The sequence below is a fragment of the Cyprinodon tularosa genome, unplaced genomic scaffold (assembly GCF_016077235.1).
Source record: "Cyprinodon tularosa strain WSP-4 unplaced genomic scaffold, ASM1607723v1 ctg69, whole genome shotgun sequence".
NCBI classification, from domain to species: Eukaryota; Metazoa; Chordata; class Actinopteri; order Cyprinodontiformes; family Cyprinodontidae; genus Cyprinodon; species Cyprinodon tularosa.
The window spans coordinates 463142-484027 of NW_024039440.1; the positions used below are offsets into that span (position 1 = coordinate 463142).

At 38.1% G+C, this 20886-nt stretch overlaps 1 protein-coding gene across 1 annotated transcript; it reads left to right on the plus strand.

Moving 5' to 3' along the window:
* The first annotated feature begins 1966 nt into the window (after nucleotides 1-1966).
* fzd4 (frizzled class receptor 4) lies at nucleotides 1967-10175 on the plus strand. Its single transcript, XM_038267924.1, has 6 exons — nucleotides 1967-2611; nucleotides 5478-5615; nucleotides 7029-7415; nucleotides 7525-7670; nucleotides 9140-9387; nucleotides 9467-10175. Exons 1-6 carry the CDS (start codon nucleotides 2351-2353, stop codon nucleotides 9883-9885), a joined length of 1599 nt encoding a protein of 532 aa, XP_038123852.1. The 5' UTR covers nucleotides 1967-2350; the 3' UTR covers nucleotides 9886-10175.
* The last annotated feature ends 10711 nt before the right edge of the window (nucleotides 10176-20886 follow it).

Sequence of the window (20886 nt, forward strand, 5' to 3'; positions counted from 1 at the left end):
GACACCATCTTTGGCACTGACTGCGGTCACCTACAATTTTGAGGAGGTGCACCAGAGTATCTGTGGAAGGGCGGGTGGCATAACGGTGTTAACTGCGACACACACACACGACCTGGTTTCTGAGCATTAACCAGGCATAAGAGAGGGGCTAAAGTACGACTGATATTTAGTGGACTGCTTGCCCCTCATTTTTAGCCCTCATCCTTAATGGCTGGTTATACTCCCTGCAGCAGTGTGTCTCAGTGAGCTTGTCACAGATTTGATTTATGCCTAATATTGAAGCGTGGTCTGCGCAATGTTATTCCGCGCCACAACGAAATAGGGACAATCACGAACCAGCTAATGGTCTAGACACGGCCAAGGCGGTGAGGAAGTGGAAAAATGCAAGGGGCAAGTTTGTGCGACAATGGAGGGACATGAGGGCGAAAAAGAGCTGGGATCCAGGTGGAAAAAGGGTACCAGCGTGCTCACGCACCTGTCTTCTAGCTGGTCCAACTTCACGAGTCGCGTTCCACAATGGCGGTAAGGTACCAAACAGGAAATACGCATAGTGTAGAGAGGATGTAGATTTGACCAATCAGAGGCCTCCTGTTTTTTGGAGAGGTGCACCAGAGTGTTTGCGGAAGGGGTGGGGGCATATTTGCGTTAACTGCAACACACACGCAGACGACCTGGTTTCTGAGTATAAACCAGCCTTAAGGGTTTCGGTGTCCCAGTAGTTTGAGTAGGAGGAAGGATGAAGAAGTGATGAAGTAACTTAGTTAAAGCTGAGCAATTTCAGCGTTTGCAAATGGACTCAAAAATGTAAATGTTTTAATAATTCAGATACCAATTAGTTTTATAGAAAGAAGCTAACATGGTTTACATGTATGAAATCAATGAGCACAAATGTCTCTGTTGAAGGTGGGTCTGTTTTTCTACATTTTACCTATGCTATAATGCTTTTCCTAATCAAAATCATGCACTATGCGGTATTGTGCTTCATTCACTCAATTCTGCTCTCTGAGCAGCAGCTCTCCACCCTGTCCTGGAAAACATGCTGCTATCACAGTTACGTAGAGCATTGATTACCTCCCTTCTCTTGGAAGCTATAGCCCATTTTTTTAGGTAGTGCAAAAGACAAAATACATGCCTATAGCTGACTTTGGAGGACTTAAAAAAACACGATATAGAACCTTAAATGTTTATGATACAGAGGCTATCTTTTCTAATCATTCTAAGAAGAAAGTGAAACAGGGATCACAGCAGACTTAAGAAAGGGTGAAAAGCCATTTTCATCAAAGCAAAGTTTTCAAGTGATTTACAAGGCATGGGTTACAGTTTAAGGCAGAGCTTTGAGAGCTACCACATATTTCCGAGACATGAACTGTCACATTCTATGTGTTAAGGTTTTTCTAAACAAAAACAAACAACATTATAAACACTTAACCTCAGGAAAAACAAAAAACAAACAAACAAAAGAAAAACAAAAAAACTATGTGTACCTGTTGCTTAGACATTGATAACCTGTGCTTTATCAGTTTAAATTCAGCGCAGTAATCTGCCTGGAAGGCTTAAAGCCCCTTATAATTTCCATTTTCATTGTCAAGCAGAACTTGGTACCTTTTCTGATTTCAAAACACCCAATTCAGAAACCACTAAGTTTCTTGACTGGCCAGTAAACCAAAATAAATTTCCTAAGAGGAGCCAAAATTATTACAATTTTCAGAAATATCAATTGAAATATATCAGTCTTTTCATATTTACTCTGATGTGTTTCACTTTATCCAAATTGGCTTAGCAAATGTGGCAGCAAAAAAAAAAAAATAAGCATTGAAAATGAACAAAATAGAAAAGAAGTGACAGAGTGTGAATAAGGGAGGGGACTAGATGCAGGCTCCGCCCTCTTGGTCGTGGATTGGTCAGGAGAGCCCAGCTTCCGCGCTGTGAATGGTCAGAATTCTAGTCTGCTTTCATAGACGCGATAAAGTTTTTCAGTGGAAGCTTGAAGGTAGTAGGCGCAAAACAGGACCTGCCGTGCAGTCATCTCTGAGTAGATGTTACAGCTGCAACAAACCGGGGATTTATCAGACATGAGTGCGTTTTCAAGCTGCGGGAAACTACAACACATAGTTTTTTCAATGCTTTACCACCAGCGAAGTTTCCTGGATAATTAACTGTGCTGGATGGCTTAAAGTGGGATGGTATAATTTCAAAGACGCACGGGACGACACGCGCTGCACTCCTGCTGGACTGACCATAAACCCACGTGCCTCGGTTTCAAAGGCGACCAAACTAATTGGAGTCTAAGGAGATATTAGTATTAATAACAGTGGGTCTGGTGGTGGGACTTTTTTTTTTCTTGGGGAAAATGCCTGGTGCGCTCCTGATGATGATGATGATTGCGCTCTCGCTCCTCTTGGTCGGTCCGCTCTTCTTGGCCATCGACGCGTTCAGCGACGACGAAGAGGAGATGACCTGCGACCCGATCCGCATCAGCATGTGCCAGGGTCTGGGCTACAACGTCACCAAGATGCCCAACCTGGTGGGGAACGTTCTGCAGACGGACGCCGAGCTGCAGCTGACCACGTTCACGCCGCTCATCCAGTACGGCTGCTCCAGCCAGCTCAAGGTACGGACGGCGGCACCAGGCGCGATGCTCTGGTTGGTCTGAGTGGCAGAAGCGGGGCGCGGAATGGGAACCATGGTCACACTTTGGAGCAGCCGCCCCGCTTCTTAAAAAAAGCCTGGCTCCTGCTGAAAGTGTGCTATATTTGTGTGTGCGCGCAAAGGGAGACAGAGTGTGGTCCCAGAGCACATGATGGTGCCAGGAATAATCAGCATGTTAAAGATTGATTTCCAAGCTGTTACAGTAAATGGAAGAGTCGCTTCCCCTTAGTCCTCTTCTTTTTTTTTTTTGTCTAGCCAATCTGTCATGTTAATGTCACAGAAAATGCCCTCTGTGTCTGTTGACATTCTGAGTTCATGCCCCACACAGCTGCAGCTGGATCTTCAGTTATATACTGTACGCTCCTCTGGTTAACAATGCTGCCTTTAGTGTCCTAAGACAAATGCTGTTTGTTTGACTCATGGACCATGCAGAAAAGATGGGACTGATCTCAAAATGCATCTATCAGATTGGTAGATTGCTAGAAAGTGGTGTTTTTCATTTTTTTTCCCCTTTAGATTTTTTTTTTTATGATGTGAACTGCAGGCTTGGCTTGTCTATGGCTGATGGAAAAATAGGAAAATGCATTAAACTAAAAACTTACTTCAGTTTCAATGTAATAACATCAACATACTTTAGTTAAACATTACTTTGAATAGCTTTTCTTTACAAGACTCCACTAAAATCAAACTTACTACCTTAAAAAACTATAACTAAAAACAAACATCAGAACATTAGGGTCTGAAGATAAAAAAAAAAAATTACACAGACCAATCTGCAAAAATAACCAGCAAGAATATAGTTTTAATTCAACACTAGTAATCTAGTAACTCAGAGTTGCAGCTTAAAACAAGCATTAGATTAAAAATGAGGTTTGCGCTGTCTACTCTGTTGCCTTTATATTTCTACACAAACTTCCAAAAGCTAATCTATTTCCCAGACATCTATCTGGTAATACACATCAGCATTTTTTTTTTGGAGGAGCATGTGTTTAGAGAAAACTAAAAGCACTTTTCCCTGGAATTTTATAAAAATTAATGTTTTGAATAGAGAAGGACATTTTTTTCCCTGCATATCGTCTGCCATAAAAAAGAGCATTTCAGCTTAAATATAACTGAATCTATAATAGTAAAATTGTTATTTTCTGCAAAACACATCTGCATCCACTGCATTAATACCAGGCTAGAGGGAACAGCAGACTAAAATCAACTTGTCTGCCTCCAGTTGTAAGTTTAGATGCTCCCTGTCTTTCACACTCACACACAGCCACAGATGAACACAGATAGTACCACCTAAAGACAGAGGAAGGGGAAGCAGAAACAGTATCACCTAACATTTGCTCTAATGGGAGGCTTCCTGACTGGTAACCTGAGCAGCTTTTAGCATTAAAGTGGCACTGATCAGGTTACAAGCGGTCAGTGGAAAACACCCAGAATGTGTTACATTACTGTCACCAGTTGAGTATGCATAGCCCACTGTGGGAAGGATCTGCAATTGTAAAGCCTGTAATTTTATAGCCCCCCATAAAATTTTGTAAGCTTTTTGTTGAGTGAGCAGACCCACAGACCTTTTCACAGGGAAGGTGACCAGTGATGTCTTTTCAGTCTTAGAACTGGAACCATATCATCAATTTTAGGACAAATGTCATTAGAGGGATTCAAATTCTGCTGATAGAGGAGACTAACCCAGATGTTGCTCAGAAAATGGTAATGGATTCGGTATTTGAATCCCAAGCCGTGATTTTGACATAATGTGTTTGTCAGCTGTCTGTTTTACAGCAAGTAGTCTCTTTATCAGAAGACAAACTCAATAAAAAGTCTAGCATAATTCAATTTTACAGCAAAAACATAGAGGATTTGTTTCCCAATACTTGCACCTGTTTTGCATTCAGGTCATATTTGGACATTTTTACAAGGGAGAGCGTTTTCCTATTGCTAGCCAAGACTTTGGGCTCTAAGTATGTAACCATTATCTGGACTTAATGTTTTGGGACATTTTTGAGCTAAAAAAAGCAGCAAGAAACTTTGACTTAACTTAGTCAAATTGCCAAAGCCCGAGAGGCATTTGCAGTGGTTTTTTTTAGGTCAGTGGAGAGAAACTTACTCGTTGCTCTTTTATGAATTTTCATTTCATGAGCATTGTCCAATTTTACACTCCGATTTGCAGAAGCGTTTCCTCTGCATGCATGAAATCACCTAAAATTTCTGACTTCTGTAACCCCTATGTTGCTTTTCTTTTGCATCACTTCAATCTCCACAGTCATAATGGGCTGCTTAGTGTCTTCAGATGCATGTATGTACGTTCTATTTTTAGTTTCACTTTTTTTTAAGATGCTGCTAAAAAAGCATCCATATGTTGGCATTTGAGTTCCTTAAATAGAGAGATTCTACACTTATGACTGATTCAGTGGTTCTAAAAAGTAAAAGTGTATGAAAGAAGTAAGATAGAAAGAGCGGAATGCAACTTGATTCAGGAGCCATGTGGGAGAGCGGGATGTTTCCATCCACTACTTCTTATCTAGGCAATATGAACAGAGTGGACCCAGCAACATATTTTAACTGCTACCTCATATGATAATTAAACTAATAAAGTAAAAAAGCTGTGTTTTTACTGTATCTTTATATAAAAGTTACACCTTTTCTGCATAATGTCTCTTTTTGTAATCTCTCTTGAAGACCATTTTTATGTAACTCTTATTCTGAAGCCTTGGGTATTTGATTTTGCTGTAATTTGCACAATATTACAGTTGTATGTAATCTTTTAAAAACTTGCAACCCATACAAATACTAAGATATTAAACAAATAACCACTTGTCTTTCCTTGCCTCTAGTTCTTCCTTTGCTCCGTTTATGTGCCAATGTGCACGGATAAGGTCCCCATCCCCATTGGGCCGTGTAAGAGCATGTGTTTGTCCGTCAAGAGAAAATGCCTTCCTGTTCTCCATGAGTTTGGCTTCATATGGCCTGAGGTGAGTGGCATTGTCATGAGGGAAGCGTGCATGTTTTTTTTAATTTAGGGGGACGGGGCTTGCAGGATGTGTTTAAAAAGATATTGGTTTCCTCTGACCTGCCTAACGCTGAACAGTGAAAACTAGTTACCGTAACATATTTTTATTTCAATCATTTTTTCCTAGCTTGTATCCTTTTCTGGAGGTTGGGAGCAGACATTCTTTACGTGGTTGAAACATTTATACAGCTGACAACTGGGTTTTTAAGTTGGATAGGGCCTTGGGACAGTAAAGTTACATTTATTCAACTCATACGATGAGTTTATACATTGTTTAAAACAAGTGTTTTTCCAGGATTTCAGATAAAGTGTAAAACAGCTCCTCGGATTTAATAGAGTATTTTATAGAAAACCATAGAATGGATTCTCCTTCACATCCAGGATCCATAATAATACCTAAATTCATCAGGACTCATACACCAGTTTGGAAGTGTGTCAATGGTCATCATGATAGGTGCATGAGTCTGAATGGAAGTAAGGAGGGAGGTAGGAAAAGGAAGCTGGATGCTTCCTTTTGATAGTTCATTTGGCATAGAGAGCTCCTGATGTTGCTATCTGGGGCGTAGGAACCATACGTTTTCTCACAACCCAATGCATAACAGCAGGTATAGGCACGGCACTTCTCGTAGAATCGAAGAAAAATAAATAATTTCTTCACTTGTACTCTGTGCAATGCTTGCAAATGTGCACACCTTCATATGTTTTGGTTTGTCTAAGGGAAAGCTTCAGCCGTTTAACTTGCACTAACAGTAGTTTTTTTTTAGTAGGTTCTTTTTCATCATTAAGCATTTCTGTCGCATGATGTCTTGAAGAGTGAAGTCTTACCCGATTCAACACATTTGTCTGAAGTTCCTTCCTTTCCTAATAATGATAGAGTTCTTACTGTCGACCCTGCGATAAGTGAAGGAGGAGGAGCTAGGCGGCGACCATTTGCATCATTCAGTTTCAGAGATTGTGCTTATCTGTTTTCTTCCTCACTACGTTGAGATGTAAGAAATTTTTTTCACATCCCAAACTGGTCATTTTTTAAAACCTTTTGCATTTAAAAGTGTCTATAGCAAAGAACCAAAGAGCACTTTTCTTCATGTTTCCAATTCTGCCGAAATCAGAATCTGATCAGATCTCAAAGGAAGCTGCAAGCATCATTAGCCAAGAAAAGCATGACTGGAGTAACTCAAAAAATGTATTTGTTTAAGGAAATAACTGGGTTGTAATATGCAGCAGTGAGTGCCTCACACTTTTTATTTTCATATATTCTATTCAAAAGTCTTCTTTTAAAAAAAAAAAAAAAAAAAGAAGGTTTTGTTTGTTGTTTAGCAAACTTTAAGACAAATGGTTTGGATAAAGTGTAACATTTCCTTTAATATGTCACCAGGAGCTCAACTGCAGCCTCTTCCCACCTCTAAATGACCACAACCACATGTGCATGGAGGGTCCAGGTGATGAAGACCCCCCCTACCAACCTGTTCGCCACCCTCCCCAACAGGAGGAGTGTCAGGCACTGGGCTCTGCACCTGAACAGTACACTTGGCTCAAACAGACTGAAACTTGCGCCCTCCAATGCGGATATGACAGTGGGCTGTACCGACGGGGGGGAAAGGTCTTCACGGACGCCTGGATGGCCGTGTGGGCCGTGCTGTGCTTCCTGTCAACCACTCTGACTGTCCTGACCTTCCTCCTGGACTCGCAGCGTTTCTCATACCCCGAAAGGCCGATCATCTTTCTTTCAATGTGCTGCAATCTGTACAGTGTTGCTTACCTGGTGAGGAATGGAATAAAAAGCCATGTTTTTTTTTTATTTATATTTTTTATTTCTCTTATTTAATTGGACTACATTTTTTTGGTACATCTGTTTTCCCCTGCCTCTTTAGGTACGGTTGACTCTTGGAAGAGAGCGAGTTTCCTGTGACTTGGATGCCACTGCCGTTCCGATTCTGGTCCAGGAAGGATTAAAAAGCACCGGCTGTGCCATAGTCTTCCTTCTCCTTTATTTCTTTGGCATGGCTTCTTCGCTATGGTTAGTCCAAACACTCCCTTCTCTCTCTTTTTCTCCCAGATATTGACAATTGCCATCAGACCTTGTGAATAACCCAAGTGGTAAAACAATTGGAACTCAAGACTTTCATCCTGTTTCCCTAAAAAAATAAAAAGAGTCCATCTATCCTGTCCCATAACCTCTGCACCAGTTGGAATCAATTCTACACGCATAGAGTAAGGGTAGCCTTGGTAAAACCACCCCTTTTTAAGTGCGTGCTGCCCTAAAGCTGCAGTGGAAACCCACACTGCTGTCACAGCTATTTTTCTTCCTTTGCACTCAGCCCTTGTTTTCCTGTTTTGTATTTGCCATTTGGAAAAGAAATGGGCTAGAGATTTTCAACTCCTGAGCTATGATCACTGCACTGTTATATAACAAGCGATCAGCTTCTCTTGTGACCATATTACCTCCAAAAACTGCACAAGGCCAGTTGATTGGTTATGAAAATGTTACATAAAGGGGGAAGTTTTGATTTGCTCCTAAAACGTATGAATGAACAGAAAGTGCTGTGGTTTAGTTGTTACATGTTATAAAGCAAAGTATTTCCTTCAAGCCTTTTTTACCATATGCCTTTTATATTTATATTACAGGCAGTAGTGATATCACACTACGTGTGGGGGAGACTATATTCTATAAAACGGGTATTTAATGTGTAAAAAAAAAAAAAAGAAGACTGCATGTGGAGTTCCCATTTCCAACTGTTTTCAGTAGATTATTTTAAACTTTAGCCCATCAGCATTATTAACTGTAAATAGCCATCACTGTGTGCTTTCCTTTGACAATGTAGATTTATTTCTAAAAGGCTGCAATAGATTTTTTTCAAATGGAGCATGTTTTGCATCAAACCGGAGATTGGAAGCAATAAAGATAAAAACAAGTACAAGTACATGACGCCTCCCTGATATTTGCTGTACTCAGTTCCAAGTTAGATAAACCTAATTTAATAATAGCCCAAAAGTACAAACTTGGCTCTTTGTGACATAAATAGCTAGAGAGCAGTGGCCAGACCTGCACACACCAAAACACCTCAGTAATGTCAGCCACAATAAAGACTGCTGTTCACAGCTCAGTCCTGTCGTTCTTGGAGAAAGTTTGTTGGCTGGTCTAGAAATAAAAAAGAAACGTATAAAACTTTCATCCAACAGTCACCAGATGGAGTTTTACAAGCTGAAAATTGAACAGTTCCAGTCATTATGGGACATCTCTCTGCATCTTAATGATAGTTCATTAAGGTCACCTATTACAAGAATAATGTTTCCTTTAGCTTCATGTGCAAAGAACAGCAGCAGAAATTGAAAATTGTCATTAACAGTAAACATTGATTTAAGTGGGAAAAAAACTCTAAAAGGTGGAATATAAACCAAACAGGATCACTGAGTAGTTTTGTAAAAAAAAAAAAAAAGAATCTGTTGCTTTCAGTTGATGTCTGATCCCCTCCCCTTTTCTTCCAGGTGGGTGATCCTAACCCTCACCTGGTTTTTGGCAGCTGGGTTGAAATGGGGCCATGAGGCGATTGAAATGCACAGCTCCTACTTCCACATCGCGGCCTGGGCCATCCCAGCTGTTAAAACCATTGTTATCTTAATAATGAGGCTGGTGGACGCTGATGACCTCACTGGGCTGTGTTACGTCGGTAACCAGCAACAAGAGGCCCTCACAGGCTTTGTGGTTGCACCATTAGCGACATACCTTCTTATAGGTAGGTACAGTGCTGGAAAGAAAATTAATTTGGGTCTTTTATCAACTTTACTTGAGGCTTTTCTTTTCTTCTCTCTCAGGGACATTGTTCATCTGCGCAGGCCTGGTGGCTCTTTTCAAGATCCGATCTAATCTGCAGAAGGATGGAGCCAAAACCGACAAACTGGAGCGTCTAATGGTGAAGATCGGCGTGTTCTCTGTTCTTTATACCGTTCCTGCTTCCACAGTCATTGGCTGTTACCTCTACCAGCTCTCTAACTGGGAGGAGTTCAAGACCAACCCCAGGGACTCATACGTAGCATCGGAGATGCTTCGGATCTTCATGTCGCTGCTGGTGGGCATCACGTCAGGGATGTGGATATGGTCCGCGAAAACCCTCCACACCTGGCAGCGCTGCTCTGCCCGGCTGCTGAGGGACAGCCGGGCGAGCCGAGTCGGCAAGAGGGCGCCGGGTGAGAGCTGGATCAAACCAGGGAAAGGCAACGAGACAGTGGTGTGAGGAAATGGGGAACACGGACAGGAAATACATTCTGCATCGTTTCTCCTCATACAGACACTTGCCCTGCTAAATGAAGGACGAAGAAAGTCAGCGGGCGGGTTAGGAAGGGGACAGAGGATCATAGCCAGACCTTTTCAAAGAAGCCACTGGATATGCCATCGCATGAACTCCCTGCCTCAAATAGGAGCTATGAAGGAGAAAATAAGAAGACTGAGTCATACATTTTGTTGCAAGAGTAGCCTCCCTACCTCTCATTAGATCACTGTTGCATAGAGAGTTGGGAAAAAATATTCAACTGAAAAAGAGATACCGAATGGAAGAAAAGAAGCACATAAAAGCTCTGGTTCTACCTCTCTGTTTCTCTTTTTCTTAACTGCTCAGCAGAACAGACTCACCCTGCTGAATATAGTAAAGCTGTGTGCCATTGTGACTTTTAAAGGGCTTTCAAAATTTTATATTATAACACTGGAGCAGATATAGAAATATTTGGTTTCCCTGAGATATTTGACAACAGCTGAAAAATGTATCTGCAGTTCAATCAAACGAAAGAATACCACACTAAATGTGATATCTCAACATACTTCATTCAATCTACCACTCATGGACAGATGAACATTGTGCATCTGTCAGATTGTATGTTTTAAAGTATATGAGTACAAGTTTATTTTATTATTTTTTTTACCTTGAACTGATCAGAAAGAGGCTCTATGCTTCAATAGTGCACTAAAAATGATTGTGAAATGTGAGCTCCAAAGTAGAAGGTCTAAAAAGAAACTCAGAATTCAAAGTTATGTGTATTTAGCATTTTAAAGGAGTAGTTCAGATTGCTTTTTAAACCAAAAGGTTAAAGCTGGTTTTAAGCTACGCCTATAAACAGCCTCTTAGATCTATGTTTTATTTAGCTGGTTTAGGAGGCAGAAGCTAACTGCTAATCTGGAAAACTTAATCTAATCTAAAACCCATCGAGTTGGTTCAAGTGAAGAAACTCCAATTGCAAATCTCAGTAGTCTAAGATTTATCAGAGAGGATTTCAATAAACTCCCATTTTGAGGCTCTTGCATGGTTTGGTTCAACAGGCTAGCCTAAAATTACATGGTCTAAGCAAGCAGAAAAGAACAAGAAGCCTATCCATACAGGGCAGATAATAGTTGCCTAAATGTTTTTAATAGAACCTTGCTTAAAAAATATTCTGAACTAAACTTTTATCCATGTTTCGTTTTGGAAAGTTTTAGCATTTACTTCAAAATGATCTAAAGATTCCCACAAATGCAGTAAAATAACAATTCTGATTGATCTACTTTGGCTTTTTTTTTCTTTTCTTCTTGTTTTCTTTTCTTTCTTTTCATGCTTAAATTGCAGAGAAATAAGCCTGTGTTTGTTTTAGGAAGTCTGTGAGAAGCTAAGCTAGCTTCTAATTAGATGTTTAGTCTTCCTGCAAACCCTACACTCCTTATGCTCTTGGGTCACCATGCATTTCAGGAAATTTAATAATTAACCCTGCCCTTTTCTAAACATTGGATCTCAGGGAGGTTATCAAACAAAAACGTTATGGGACATTTAGCTGCCAAAATACACATCGGGCATCATCAAGAAACAGTCAGAGAATAATCTTTTGTGTATGAAAGAGTAGTTTTACTAAAGTTTTGAATATGAACTCATTTTTTTAGAGGCCATCCATTGTAAGGCTAGATTGACACTGCTGTTCCTTACAGATACATCAATTATGGTGCAACCGATTCAATAGCCCTCTTCTTCAACAATAAGCTTACTTTTTATCAACTTATTTAATTTTATTTTATTACTGACGTCACAGAGGTAGCACACTATATGAGTAAATGCTCCCCCTCCTAATGTTATTTTGCCTTCCAATATGTCTTATTGACATTTATATGTCACAACTCACTTTATCAGACAATCAGAAGTCCTCTGTGAAAAAGTTATTTTTTATACGTTTGCAAATTGTGAAAAAAAAAAGTGTTCAATCCTCCATTGGATTACAAAATTCATGATTTTAAAGGATTGTGTCCTTTAGATGCTGCTGAAACTGTCTCTTCTTACCTGCCTGGCAGTACATTTAGTAATTTTGCATCCATTTATTCTGATTATACCCTAAGTAGAGGTTATAAAAAGATGTTGATGTCCAGATGGTGCCTTAATAGCCTCTGGTAAAAGAAAAAATAGGCCTTTTTTGCTCCAAAGATACATTCAGGAACAATCGTGGTGAATCTGATACGGTTTAAACAGACCAGCATCGTCGGACCAGCATACCTCAGGACACTTATTAAATTTCCAAAGTCAAACAAACATTAGATTCACTTAAAGTGAATTAAATTAACCTGAGACCACCTCCCCTCTGAGCTAATGTAGTTTTCCTCTTAAACTGTTTTTTGGAAGCAGCCCCATTTATTCTTATGACTGCTCTGAGCTTAAAGTGGCATTTCTAAACAGTCATTGAATGTGCCTTAAACCCAGCCCCCCCACTAAACTTTAACCCCCGGGTAGTGCAGATTTGTAAATCCTTTTAGAAACCAACTCCTGAATCACCACAGAGCTCAGCCAGTCCAGATAATTGCCTTTAAGGTTTGAAACTGCTCCCTGTTTTGTTGAAAACTCATGTTCTTGGAAATGTCATTGATGTATTATAAAATGCTAATTTATCATTGTAAGAAAATGTGACACAAAAAAAATGTTAATTTAAAAAAAAAAACTTTTGTATCAGAAGAAAATGAATAAAAAGTTTTTGGTTTCTAACTTGTCTATGCTTTACATGTGAGTTTTGATGTTAAATCATAAATGCTCGAAAGCAAACAGGAAATTCTATATTAAATAATTAAGACGGATAATTTTGAGATGTTAAATGTTCTTATTATGGATGTTATTTTGTGTGTCTTGGGAAAGGAAAGGTCAAGATTTAAGGTGAGACCTCTTAGCCTCCTAAAAGCCACCCTTAGGCATGTATGCACAACAAGTACATGAATTAGAGACGGGATTTATGTTTGGCACATTTGTTGGACTTATTTCACCATCTGGGTTAAACAATGCTGCCACCTCTTGTCTTAGAAAAAAAATTACGTTTGACACCTCATAAAGCAGTTTAACAAGGCTACCAAGACACAAATCCTTAAATACACCTATTTTCTGTTTGTAAAAAATGCTTTAATTTAGAAATAACTAGTTTTAACACAGAAACGATAGCTCAAATTGTTTTTCAATTCAGCTTCTTTATACAGCACCAATTCCAAACACATCATCTCAAGACACTTTACAGACTATTATTATTTTTGTGCAATATATGTACTCAGGACCTGCTCTTTTTGTACTATTATATATTATTGCAGCATGGCATGGAGTAGATCACCCTGAATGATATCAGGTACTGGCAGTCTTTGCAGTCTTATCAGATGTCAAGTCCTGTTAAAAAATGAATCCATAAAGATTTCCATTAAGCTTTTCAGGAAATAATGTCTTGGTAGCCATATTGGATTTCCAAATCCTCCCTTACTGTAAACTTTCAGGTCATACCACTTAAATTTTCAATCTTTACCCAACATTTCATTGGTATTTAAATAATGAAAAAAATCTTTATCCATTTCTTATGCTGTGAATGAGAGCTTGTGTAACACAAAGCAGCCTGACAGTCATTGAAAACGGAGACAAAATGTGCAAACATACATGCATCCAACCATTTAGGAGAATTTCATGTTTGTAATTATTCTAGTTTAATTTTATGCACAAGGAAATCCAAAGTGCTATATAGGACAAAGGAAGGACAAAATAAAAATGATAAAACATAAATATAAAAGTATCTTTTGTTAAATTGATTATGGGAAAATACAAATATTAGAGGGATAAACCAAAAAATATATGAAAAAATATATAAAATATATAAAGATTGTTTGAACAAAGCTGGAAATGAAAAACTTCTCAGTCCTGATTTACAGGAACTCACAGTTTCTGCATATATTAGTTGTTCTGGGACTCTCAGAGCTGAGGAGCAAAAGATACGTATAAATCCTGACCTCAACTAGTTTACTTCAGTTCCTGGGAACACATGTTTCTACAGACCGGAGGGATCTATGTGGATTGATTTGAGAAGCCATTCAGAAATCATATGACTCTCTTGCTGCAAGTAAGCTACACCAAAACTATTGTTGACCGGTTATACTCTAAAGATATATCTGTTCTAAAATGTCAGTTTATTTAACATGCCTTTGAATGTGATTAGAAAACTCCAAGTACACACCTGAAATGCTGAATTTCAGATTTGCTATTGAAATATATTTTTGATACTGCACAAGCTTTACTCTGTCTCCATTAACATTACAATTTCTGCGCAGATTAAACTTGCTAAAAATTCAGTTAGATATTCTGCAGAGAGGCTTAATAACAGTTAGGATGTACAGGTATAATTTTTTATCTTTGCATATTCATAAATGTGGGTGCATGTGTGTATGAATGTCTATGTGATTGTGTGTGTAAGTAGAGAAGATGAGGTAAAGCATCCAAATATGTAACTGTGCAGCTCCAGTTGCCTTCCTGTAATTTTCAGAGTGAATTGAGTGTTTGTTTAAGAGCGCGCTCAAAAGCCTGAGGTAAAGGGAAAGTGACAGCATCTACAGCTCTATTGTTTCCAGATGTGGCTGTGCTAACACACACAACGCTCTAAAACACAACCTTCCAACTCACATGCAAAGACGCACGCGGATAGCGCTGTACCATTTCCAAACTACACCCTACATAGAGTTGTTTTTAGATCATCTTTATGTGTTTGCATTTATTAATGTGGGTTCAAACTGTTTTTACCAGAAAATACCACAGGTCATTTCCATCCCTAAGCTTCTCCATCGAGGCGGCCGTTTGTACATTTCTGTGGTTAGTTACACACACACACACACAAATCTTTAACAGCTAACAGCTCAAGCTGAATGCAGATTTTCCGTCCCTAAAATTACTTAACAATTACAATCAAACATACCAATAAATGACAGCTTTACAGCACAACCTCTGGATTTTATGGTCTGGTTTCAACACATCCAGATCATTCTCTATAAAAACACACATCAGCAATGCTGATTCGTTCTTCCACATCAGTTGTTTTTAAAGCCTAAATGTAAAAAAACTGCTATTACAATTAATTGGAGTTACAGTCTCTGCATCTAAATGCATCTTCAGACCTGGGCAGCTTTGTGTGAACTTGTTTCATACTTTGCCAGGTGTGTGCATACTAAAAGCGTGCTAAGAGATTTGAGCAGAGTTTAAGATGGAGGGGGGAAAAAAATTGAATGAGCACCCAGGGAAAAAAAAAATTTAGGAAATACAAGAGCTGAAGAGAAAAAAAATCAAGCACTGGGGTACATAAAAATGAATTGAGTGAGAAACAAAGGGAGAAAAGGAAATCTCTCATCATCCAACAGCAGAATGTTGCAGCTGTTCCCCTTTAGAAATGTTGAAATCACCCCCGTTATGCTGAGTTAATATGTTGTATGGATATTCTGGAGCAATGGCCACCACTGGGAGATTCTGGGTGACGTAGTTGTCTTGGCCTGAGAGCCAGTGCCTTGCAAGGAGGATTTGAAAATGTTGGTTCTCAGGCCAAACATGTTAACGAGCTGAGATCAAACTCCAATAAGCCCAGCCAAGAGAGAGATTAGAGAATTAGCCGCCATAAAGTTAAAACAAAAGGTCCTTTCTGCTTGGCGGGACGTGGAGGGCTGAGATTACTCTGTCCAAGACAAAGACAGCTCAGTTTTTAAGGTCAGGTTGGATTTCAAGAGATGTTTGGATGTGTTTTGATAAGATGGGTGCAATGATCATTAATCGTTACACTGGAGGATACAGATACTAGTTTTGAAGAGTCTAGAAAATTTATTTTTACGTTTGACAAGTTCTAGTTTTTCAGCTTTTGTTCTTTTCTTTCCTCAGTGAATAAAAGAACAAAACAAAAAAAAAAAACATTAAAGTCTTCTGATATCTTAAATAACTGCAGATATTCCTTAAGTTTAGGTAGCCCCTTCCCCTTACCCATCATTCTTAGCTCTAACCAACCTCTTTAATAGTTCGGAGGTCTGATGCTGAAGAACTAATTTATCCAGATCAGATATTTTCAGGGGAACATTTGGGGATGGAGCAATAGATTTTCAACATCCTTTTTCGCTATGATTTTTTTATTTCCTGTGTGCAGTTGCAGTTAGCGTTGTTTCTTTTAACTATGACATGTTGCTTTTTTAAATCTTTGATTTTTTTTACCTGTATGATGTCCTTGAGTGTTTTAAAAGCCGCTTAAAATGCATTATTATTATTATCATCATCAAATACATTCATAAAAGGTTTTCTTTTTTCTATAAAAACATGGTAACTGTGCAACAACTGCTATTATGTTTAATACTGCTCCATATGACCGGTGGAAAGTCATGTTGTCCCTTTTTTGGATTACTAGAAAAAGAAAGATGGTGTTTCTAAAATAAGGACATCAGTTTTTAGTTTGATTGGTATCATAGTACTTTCTTTAACATCAGAATATTATTTGCTCTACAATATATCTTTCCAGGAACAAAGATACAACATAAATTAACGTTTGTTTTCATTAGCCCCCCCCCCCCCCCCTTTTTTTTCTAAAACTGCATAATGATAAGAAATCAGCAAGAACTGATGATGTATCATCTTCCTCAATTAGTTTTTTTTTAAATCAGAGTAATATGTCTAACCATGACTAATGATAACTTAATAAAAGAGATATATATACTTAACTCACAATTTCACTTCTAAGTGAATTAATAAAAAAAAAAAAATCCAAAATTTTTTTTGGAAGGAAAATCATGCCAATATAGAACATATTTAAATTTTTATTGTTTTTATTTTATTTTATTTTTTTCAGTTTGCTTAATTTTTTTCTATGTAAAAAAAAATCAAACAAAATTATATATTAGTTAAAAAAACTAATCATCATCATTATAATCAGTGGTGATAGCAGGCGTATATGCGGTGAAGCATGATGAAAGTAATATAAATCAAACGCCTCATTTAAAGAAGGAATTAACATATCTGTATAATTTTCAAAACTGGCACCTTAATTATTTTTGCTGATTGCAACACCACAATGGCTGCATTCATTTTGCACGTGTTTGATTGTTTTATGCCTCTCCATGAACATGTCTTGTGTGTATAAAATGAAGGACATGGTTTAAGCCTAATTAGAACACTGGTGTTCTCCCTTTTCCTTTATTTGGAATTTATTTGTGTGCCTATCTTACCACTAGATGGCGCTCTTGGTCTAAACCCTACTCATTCCAGCTTCTTGGGCCCAGAGTGCAGGACTAATTTCAGTTTTACCATTTGAATTTATAGGAACCAGCTCCAGTCTGAGCACAACAGGCAAACAATTCTCCAGTTGGTGTCCATATGATCAATACAGTTGTCAAAGCTGTTTCTGGATGTCCCATAATGCCCCTACCATCTAGCTTCCCTTTTTTCTAAATGCATATATCCAAAACTATGTCTCAGTTACACACTTCTACTTCCACTTATTCTGTGCTTCCAACTATTAGTATTTGGGTTTTAATCTATCACTCATGAAGCCTTATTTTGAAAACCTATGCTTTTAGTGAATGTTGATTTAATTATAATAATTTAAAACCATGATAATAAAACTGTAATTCCATTTGCATGCATAATATTCCTACAATACTCAGGTGTGGTAGTAATAATGAGAGTAAAAGTGTATCATGCGTGAAAGGTGACCTGTTTTAGGGAAGAAGCTGAACAAATCCATGTTGTTTCAGCAGGACATTTGTCAGCTTTGCAAATGTCAACTGTTCAATACAGTCACTCACACATTAGCAGGGGGACAAGGCAATAGTTTACAGAACAAGAGGCAAAAATGAGACAAAGGGGGAGGAATGATGATGTTTTGGAGCACAATAAATGCTTCCATTAGTTTCTGCAATCAGACAGCCAGTTTGGCAAACCAAATCACTGGAAATGACTCATAAAAACATAATCCATCTCCAGGAGGCTGCATGGACATGTTTCCTGTTAGGGTTTTTCTGTGCATCTGTGTAGATGTATTCATAGAATACAGAAATAGACACAAAAACTTGGCAGCAGACAGAGCTCATTGGTCCGTCACATTTCTCACTTATGCCTTCCTTAATGTTAGACAATTTTGCAATACAAACTTGATCTTATCACCCCCATTTATTCCACATGTTTCAAATCATCTCCAGTTTCTATTTTTTTGGGCACTGTTGATGTTGAACAACAGTGGTTTATCTGATCATCATTGGTGCCACACTTAATAAGTGAAATAACTATTGTGTGTGTATATATATATATATATATATATATATATATATACATACATACATATATATATACACACATATATATATATATATATATATATATATATATATATACATATAGCAATGGCCAGGGTGATCGGTAACAGCCAAATCAATCTTAAATTTCTATATAAAATGTGCATCTGTCACAGGAACATGAAGCTGCTTGCAGATGGTCTTCTAGCCATTACCTTTAACATGCTTGTCTATAAATTTCTTCCAATCTTATAAGACAACTCTTTTCTTTTCTTCCTCTGGTCCATATTGAGTGTGGTACAAACCATGTAACTAACTACATGGTGTCCAATATATAGACACACTGACTACAAGATTTTAGACACCTGTAATGCTAATAAGTGGACATACCTTGATTTACGTCTGGGTTTCATTTACTAATTTCTATAGAATTTTCATTTATTGCTACTTTTTTCAGATTCAAGTTATTTCTGTTACCATTGTGGGTTTTTCTTTTATTAAACAAGTGGTACTAATAATTTTGTCCCCATGTCTGCTCTGTCTAGAATGCCTGTGTCTCTATATGTTAAGTTGGTATGGTGTAGGTTGAGTCTTGGTGTACAGGGCTTGTCTGTATTCATTTTTAGTTCACCCAGCGGTCAGAGCCACTCTGGTCTGTCAAATCCAAACTTTGTTGCTTGCCAGAATTGGAATAAGACAATTAGCTAAAGCCTGTGATCCAGGGCTCACTGTGCACTGCTTATTAGGATCAGTCCAAAACACCCTGGCTGCACACCTGTCACACAGATAAGGGAATTAAATGGCACCCACATGAAAATATAAGCACACTGAAACACACTTGTGCCTGCAAACACACAAAACTACCAGCAACCTTAATAAATAAGCAACAAAATGTCATCAGATAAGGAATAGGAAAGGAGCATCAATCCAGAAAAGGAAGAGAACTGGAGAGCAATAGTTTTTTTTTTCATTTATGCTTTATGCAAGGTCAATAAGAATATATTTTAAACCTTTTTTTCCCAAGACACGTTAAGATTTACCTTGCGGCATTCTGTGTTAACACTGGACTCTCTTGGTGTTTTCTGATAAAAAGTGCAGGTGACATTTATTAGAATTGTATAGTAAACCAATAAGCAAAGAGCTCAAAGACTGAACTGAAGTTTTATTAATGTCCATATGAGAAATCTTTAACCCCAACAATTAAAAATAAAGTTAAAAAAACAAATATGCGTAGAGTAGGGCAGGGGATAGAGCAGGCGTTTACAAAAGTTTTCTTGCCAGGCCCCCAAAAAGTATTTGTTCTGGCCAGGGGCCCCCTTTTCAAACTAAGAGACTATGCTAAATATTATGTAAAGATAAATAATGTTCTTTTATGACTATTCAGGGAGTACTACTAAGAATATTGCCTTTATGTTTTTAACACTGTGTTATATTTGCTTAAAGATTTAAATAAACTGTTAAAGATAAGAGCAGAGTTAAATAAATGTTCAAGTGTGTGCAGGGTGGAGGGGCTAAATTGTTGTCTGTCAGCATAATATATATGTTATTGACCACCTGTAGACTTTGGAGAGTTAAAGAGGTTAAATATGCATATCTCCAGCAATCTACGCGCAAACGATAGGGTACACCCTGAATCCATCGCAGAGCATTTCATGAACTTTTTACAGATATTTCAGAGAAAACTATGGCTATAAAGACTGAGGTTGTTCACTAAGTGTGTGGTAAAAAAAATACATGTGGGTTTGTGAAGTTTTTTTTCTCTCACTTTCCAGCAAATATATTGATTTCAAAGTGAAGGCAAAGCAGAAAGAAGTTGGCATGATTTTCTCAGGCCAGAGTCTCTTTAAACTGGCCTCATTCTGCACAGGTAGATTGATAGTTTAAGTTGACAGTTAAAGGTATAGTGGAGGGGTTTTTTGGGGAATTTTTTAAAAGACCCGCCCTCTCCACTTAAAATAAAATGCACATGCAAAACCCTGTACCCGCTGCCGAGAGGAAATGCCCATTAAACTCTTTAAATTAAAGTTGCTGTCTGCATCGCTCATACAAGCTTATTTTACAAAAGCAGATTTGCAATTTTTCCACCATCCACCATCAATTTTTATAATGCAGTGCATTTATTCCCAATATTTCCAGTTGGGCCAACTTTGGTTCACAAGAACATTTTTGTAGTCATCTTCCAGTTGAATCAAATAGTCTCTCAAAATAAGGTTAAAATATCTGTTCATAAGTGTTTTCCTCCATGTCTCTGTTTTCTGGTGGGCTTGCATATAAATACCTCACCTTTTCCTCAATAAGAGCTGCTTATTAGCCTGAGCTAATGACAAAGGACATTTCTTCCATTCTTTAAATAAATGTCGAAATACCATGGATGGATTTCTTTGTATGTTTTATCAAGATTGGTTTTGTTAATAATGGACACTTTTTGCTTCCTTAAAAAAATTAATTATTCTGTGTAGCAGCACATTTTTGGAGCATGTATCTCTGGAATGAATAAAATATATGGTATAAGTGGAATGAGGCAGGGCTTGATCCTTTGGCGGCTTTCGTGCTGGATGCCCCTGTGTCCTTCTGCATTACAATGAAAAACTCAGACCACTTGACCATGATGACTGGTGCAGGGCGGATAATGATCCAAATCAATAAAATATGCCACAAACCTTTTAAAACTTGGTTTGACTTGATC